General features: G+C 31.9%; 1 protein-coding gene and 2 pseudogenes across 1 annotated transcript; 1 reads left to right on the forward strand and 2 right to left on the reverse strand.

The window, feature by feature from the left end:
* Nucleotides 1-1,973: 1,973 nt before the first annotated feature.
* LOC131674700 (eukaryotic translation initiation factor 2 subunit 1-like) lies at nucleotides 1,974-3,839 on the forward strand (annotated as a pseudogene).
* Nucleotides 3,833-4,682, reverse strand: LOC131674701 (small ribosomal subunit protein uS10-like). Its single transcript, XM_058953533.1, has 3 exons — nucleotides 4,546-4,682; nucleotides 4,254-4,359; nucleotides 3,833-4,170 (listed from the first exon to the last, which is right to left on the reverse strand). Exons 1-3 carry the CDS (start codon nucleotides 4,546-4,548, stop codon nucleotides 3,914-3,916), a joined length of 366 nt encoding a protein of 121 aa, XP_058809516.1. The 5' UTR covers nucleotides 4,549-4,682; the 3' UTR covers nucleotides 3,833-3,913.
* A 10-nt stretch (nucleotides 4,683-4,692) lies between these two features.
* Nucleotides 4,693-6,891, reverse strand: LOC131674703 (ER membrane protein complex subunit 1-like; annotated as a pseudogene).
* Nucleotides 6,892-7,112: the final 221 nt, after the last annotated feature.

Consider the following 7,112-nt stretch of genomic DNA (forward strand, 5'->3'; position numbering starts at 1 on the left):
GATTTAAATACCGAAGGACCGTAAGAGTGTATGAACTAATAGCAAAAATAATTGACCGACTTAGATATTGAAAGTAAGTTCATGTGTCGGTACGTTATTTTTATAAACAATGTTATTATATCGCACCAAAAATGTTACAAACTCTAGTCCCACTCACCGCCGGTGAGTAATGTATCGTAGGGACAAATAAATGGGTTATTTAGATTCCTCTCGATTCGCTATACTAAATTAAAGAAAAAACGTCAAAATCGGATGAAAATAAACGGAGATATGTTCAATTTAAGAGCGCGCAACGATTTTTAGCTCGCCGACTCATTTTTCTGGCTGACGCCGAGGTTCCCCCACCACCGCGCCTCGGCCGTCGGCGAGCGAATTTTGCGTGCGTCGCTTCCCCTTTGTGATTTATTTGAAAGAAATGTAGCAGGGTCGAGTATTGAATCTTCATGTTCGTGGCAAGTGCAAGCCCACAGGAAAACGAGTGAATTTTTTTCATCGCGAAATTGTTGTTGTGTAACCGCGTACACGTGCTTGACTTTGAGAGTCCATAACTTTGGATACAATGATCGGAATCGAACGTTTAAAGCGCCAAAAGTTTCCTTTTTCCAAGCACTTTCCGAGGAATTTTCAAGCTTTCCATTCGAGTCAACTACTGCGGCCCTATTCATTTTGCAATTAAGGAGAAAATCGAATTTTTCAAAGAAAACGTCGCACGGGGTGGTTAATAATTAAAAATCATACATTAAATTACGGAATAGAGTAGTTGAAAGCTCTAACAATGATGACAAAAATTGGCGACAATGTCATCGGCCGGCTTGTCATCTCTATTTTGCGTTAAAAATATCGCATTTTTAAATACGATAAGTCGAGAACTAAAAAAGATAGCGATGTCGTTCTTTCACGGATTTGATCGTTGAAAAAAGACGTTTTCAGAAAGTGTAATATGTTATAGGTTCGTCGAAATTGTCAATTCGATTTTCGATTGCGAAAAATAGGCCGTTTTTTCGTGTTTTTTTTTTTATTCGGCCGCTGCGCCGGACGGTAATGGAATTTTTCAACTTTGAAATACACCATTTTGTCGGAAATTTCCCGCTCTACAACTTTGCTTATTACAAGTTTTAACGAATACTTGATATTTCACAAGTAATATGCAGAAACGTGATGAAAAACAGCCCATTTTGGCGTGTTTTCACCTTCTCCGATTTTTGGTGCAAAAAGCTCCGAAAAAAAAGGCGCTGGGTATCAGATAATGTTTCTGACATTATTCTTGAGCGATTCCAACAATAATCTCGGAGTTGGCTCTTACATCCATGTTCTCGAAGTTTCTCTGCTAACCCTACTGGACTAGCATGCGAGGAATAGTAGTAACTTTCTGTTGTTGGCACTATCAAAATTTTTAGCGATTTGTACGCGTTTGTACGCCCTCGTACGCGCGCGTATGCACATGTGTGGCGAGGGCCTTATAGTTTCTAACTATTATCAATATTAAAAAAAATGTCCAAAAACGGATTAATGTCAAAGTGCTAATCGCTAGGCTTAATCTGTACTATATTAAAAGTAATTTATGATGGAGAAAAGCCATTTATCATAGTAAATGCGAATTTCTACAGTAAATTTCTACAGTAATACACATTAAAATGGACAATAAATCATCAACGTCTACGGTTGTAGTTTAACTATATAGTTTCAGCGCTCCTAGCGGTGGATATTGGTGCGTCGGTATTAATATATATATACGGTAAATGAAGCATAGTTAGTGAGCGGTAAATTTAAATATGTTATTAAACATATTTACTATTTTTTAAATAAAGTGTATTCTTACTCTTTGGTATTAACAAATATCATTTTTCAATGTATATTGTAACTTATGATTCTTCTATATACATTTTCTGTATAATTTCACGAATCCAAATCAAGTCAATGTGTGTGCTATGAGAGCAGATCTTGGATAATGTTCTCTCTGTTGTATCAGTCGTCAGCAGTCAAGATTACACATGGATTATTAACAATTTTTTTTTAATCCCGTGTGATTTCGACTAGGTTTGGATAAGTGCCGCAAAAGTGTCAATTTATTGTTGTAAGTTTTATTAAATTTTACGACTCATAGTTTCTGTATTGTCATTGTTTTTCGTCATTCAATCAAGCTGACCTATGAACTTAACCAATTTGAACACTATGCATATGCTTAATGTTTAGGAGCAAAAGTAAATATTCATTTAATTTGTTCAATTTATACTCAGTACGTGAATACTGTATGTAAAAATTATGTCTAATACTATTGTAAATTTACAATTTCTGATAAGGATACAACATAATTTTACTGATGGATTACTCTTTTTAATTTGTTTAATTCAAGGTAATTTAAATAATCGTATGCTTTTTACAGAAAAAATGGTTTTATCGTGTAGATTTTATAAAGAAAAGTATCTCGAGATGGAGAATGTTGTCATGGTCAATGTCCATAGTATAGATGAAATGGGTGCATATATGCATCTACTTGAATACAGTAACATAGAGGGTATGATTTTACTTTCTGAGTTATCCAGGAGACGTATTAGCTCTATTAACAAATTAATTAGGGTAGGCAAAACAGAACCAGTTGTTGTTATTCGTGTTGACAAAGAAAAAGGTAATGCCAAAAAAAGTCATTTATAATTTCTTCCAATATCTACATATAAAATCAATTATTATTTAATAAATATTTATGCATTCATAGATAATAAATTGATTTCATTTTCAGGTTACATTGATTTAAGTAAACAAAGAGTATCACCTGAAGATGTTGAAAAATGTACAAAGTGATATGCAAAAACAAAAGCAGTAAATTCCATTCTGAGACATGTTGCTGAACTGTTACATTATGAAACTGATGAACAGTTAAAAGAAATCTATCAAAAGACAGCATGGTATTTTGAAGAAAAATATAAAAAACAGAAAGCTTCTGCTTATGACTTCTTCAAACAAACAGTATGGTAAGTTTTATTAAATCAAATATTTTTTGTGTGATGCGATAATCAACAAATATTTACTGTAGGGATCCATCTATATTAGCGGAATGTGATTTAGATGAGAAAACAAAAGAAGTTTTATTGAATAATATCAAGAGGAAATTAACTTTTCAATCAGTAAAGATAAAAGCAGATGTTGAAGTTGCTTGTTATGGTTATGAAGGCATAGATGCTGTCAAAGCTGCTTTAAAAGCTGCTTTAGCACTTTCTACAGAAGAGCTTCGAATTAAAATCAATAGTGCCTCCATTATATGTTATGACTACATTTACTCTAGAGAAAACTGATGGTTTGCAGGCATTAAATGATGATATTGAAGTTATAAGAGAAAAAATTACATCAATGGGAGGTCATTTTGATGTTCAAATGGCTGTGAGTATATATTTTTATTGCTATTATTATCTCCTCGTTGCAATAATAGCAATACAAGTAATATTCAAATTTCATTATAGCCTAAAGTTGTAACAGCAACTGATGATGCCGAGTTGGCAAAACAAATGGAAAGAGCTGAACTTGAAAATGCTGAAGTTGCTGGTGATGATGATGAGGCAGAAAATGAAGGCATGGATAATTTCAGTGGTGGAGAAAATAATGACGAAAAAAAAAGATGAATCTGCGGAGAATGAATTTTACGAATAAATATAAACACAGCTTTTGCGTCTTTTTCTATATAGAAAACTGTTTTACAATAATTAAACATCCACTAATATATTTTGCATTAATGTACCTTATTATTTGTCAAGCTTTATTTAAAATGAAATATTCTGTACTGAATTGTAGGATTTAGTTATTTTAGATAATAGATTAATGTGTAGTAAAAGATAATGCAATTAAAAGGATCAATATTTCTGTTAATTTTGTTTTATTGAAACATAAGTTTTATATAAATAAATAACTTATATAATAAAAATTATTCATTAGCAATAGTGACTTCCACTTCTACCCCAGGTTCAATATTTATGCTGGTAATTTGCTTGACAATCTCAGATGGTGAATTTAGATCAAGAATTCTTTTGTGGATGCGCATCTGGAAGCGGTCAAAAGTTTTTGACCCCTCCCCACATGGCGTTTTTCTAGTTGTAATGCGTAAGATTTTGGTTGGAATACGCACGGGTCCTTTTACTTTCAATTTTTGCCTTTTAGCACGTCCGAGCAACTCGGCGCAAACTATAAAAATACACAAAAGTTGTTTACAATTACGGAAGCTTTAATGTATAATGTTACTATTCTCAAAATCTATATAGATTTACCTTTCTCTAAGGATCGAACATTACAAGAAGCAAGCGTTATCCTAATACGATGTATTACAGGCTGTTCTAGTCCGGGTTTTTCGAGATTGTCAATCTTGAAAGTTGCCTATTGAATAAGATAATGAAAGTATATTATTATTTATCACTATTATATAAATATAAATAATAAATAAAATAACAGCACGTAAACATAACCTTAGTTATATCAATAATAAGCTTGTTATTTGTTAACGTTAAAAAAAAAGAAAGTTAAACGGTATTATTTAATAAGCTTAGATAATAAAACATTTACCATATTATAAATATACCTCTGGTCGAGATAATCAATTAATCTTTTTGAAAAATTGATCAGCGCTGAACCAGCAAGTATTTTAGTTAACTACACGTGTTTTAGAGAACTATAGAAGGTTAAGTTTCTGAAAAATATATCCGGTCCACTGTCCAGAATACCGTCTATATATGCACCCAGATAACACAGTGCCGGCACTATGCCGTCAGAATGCGTTGAAATATTTGAAATCGAAGATTAAATCGTGGAACAATTCAATATTAAATTAAATTATTCACCTAGGATGTGTTTGCGAGTTCCTTTCTCTGTAATCGTTTCTTGCATTGAATCAATTGACAAATGTAATATAAAAGCTTGCCTCTCCACAATAGGTAACTTTGTGTTAGTTAATAATGAGAAAACTACAACATAAAATTATTATTGTTAGTGTTAAATATGAATTGATATGGATGTAACAATTTTTATTTTAAGCAATTTACTTGTAGTATTGCTTTGAGTTTTTCCCTCGTACAATTCTTTCCGTAGCTTCTTTACGTAACTATTTCCGTTCTTTGACTTTTATCGTTAAAGTAACTATAAACGACCCAGTTTTCGGAATGAACAATATGTACTGGTCCCTTGGTTCTCTTGTGTACGATGGAGAAAATCATTGATCCCGGTACGTCATGAAAAAGATACAAATTGAGAGTATCTATAAATAATTAAACAAGATTTTGAGTAAACATAAATAGTTTTCGCAAAGTCCTTTTTATTATAGATGTAATAAATTAACTTTTATAAGCATTATTTTGAGTAAACATAAATAGTTTTCGCAAAGTCCTTTTTATTATAGATGTAATAAATTAACTTTTATAAGCATCACCTGTTCCTTGAGTCACGATAGCAACCAGATTTGGATTGATATATTTGTATAAAATTGACTGATCACTCGACACTTGACCCTGAGAGTAAACACGTTCAATTAAACTTTTTGAGACGACATGTGTTATCCGTTGTGTCTTTGGCGAGAAAACTAATTTCCATACCTGAACGAAGGCAATGAATTTTGAAAATATATCACAATCTTTATGGAAGCTTTTAAGCTTTTAAATAGTTTTACACACCTTGCGAGCGATTAGATTCTGCGAGTTGCTATAAGTAAGCGAGTATCCGGATAATACACCAGTCTTTCTGTCGGCAGTGAAGATGTAAGTAGTACGTCCAGCAGAAGTTGCAACAGCGCTTGCACTTTCTGGAAAGACGTGCGCTCGGTCGTGCTCATCCAAAATAACTATACCACGTAAAAAAATATCGATTAATGCATGTAACAAAATTGACTGCTTGATTTGGTAATTTAACTTTGTCAGTCTATCCAGTAGCTGTCCGTTTATTGGGTTGAAAGTGTATATCATTCCATTTCCAGTGGTCTACAAAATTAATAATACTCTTAATTTTACGTCGACTTTAAAGGTCACGATTGAAAATGCGGATAAAATTAAAAATTACGTTACCTGTTGTAAGCAATGCGCACCGAGGTGAATGCGGCAAGTGCCTACTTCCACGTTGAACATACAAAACTATCTTGTTAAAATCCTGAGATAAGCCTTTGATGTTATTGACTCGTGATTGCCAAATTATTTCACCTTTCGTTGACTCTACTCCGTACAGCTATAATAATAAATTGTTAATATAAGTCACACGAAAATTAAAATCAGTTTATCTATCGTTCAAGTTTGATATAACAGTTTCACCTTCCCTGACGATGTAACAGCTACAATCACTTTATGTAAACCAAATTTATCACGAATTAAATCGGCTCGTTGATTTGATTACTGTGGTTCAAAGCCCAAAGTTTCTTGCATGAAAACGTTTATCTGGTTTGCTTCTAAAAGAGAAGATAAATCAACAATTTAGATATTAACAACTCAAAAGAATACTGCAATAACTTAAAAATTAAAGCCTAGCGAACGCAATACATTAGTTTATTTAGTTAGTTCAACGTTTGACAAAACTAAGACAATTAAATAAATTAAACTAATAAAAAATCTATTTGTAAAGAGTTAACACGCTAAAAAAGTATTGTTATCTAATAATAATTCAACAATATAGTTGATTTTATATTGACACTCAAATGCCTGAAAATAATATTTTCAAACACTTAATAAACACTAGAACCCTCATGCTGACGAAAAATTTAAGATAAAAATTTCAACTTTTTAAAATCATGCTTTCATAAAAAAAATCATACTCCACACTTAAATGTTGATGTCGTCTACACGTATATATATAGACAAGCAGGTACAGTCATCGCATCCTACTGTCCGCATAAACAGACCATAAAATCACAAGATTTGTAGATTTTCTGTCCATCTTTCTTAAAATTAAATTTAGTTGTCAGTAATATACATTTATTTTCAAAAGTAAACGTGTAATAAATAGTATTTATAATGATGCTCAATAATAAGTAAAATATTATATTCCTTATATGTATCACTAATGACTGGAACTACTGAATTTCATATAAATTTATCTTCATATTACTTAATTTTAACTCTTAAGATGATTCGAAATTAGTTTTTTTTTTAGTCAAA

The sequence above is a fragment of the Phymastichus coffea genome, unplaced genomic scaffold, assembly GCF_024137745.1.
Source record: "Phymastichus coffea isolate CEN01 unplaced genomic scaffold, Cenicafe_Pcof_1.1 PCOF00282, whole genome shotgun sequence".
NCBI lineage: Eukaryota > Metazoa > Arthropoda > Insecta > Hymenoptera > Eulophidae > Phymastichus > Phymastichus coffea.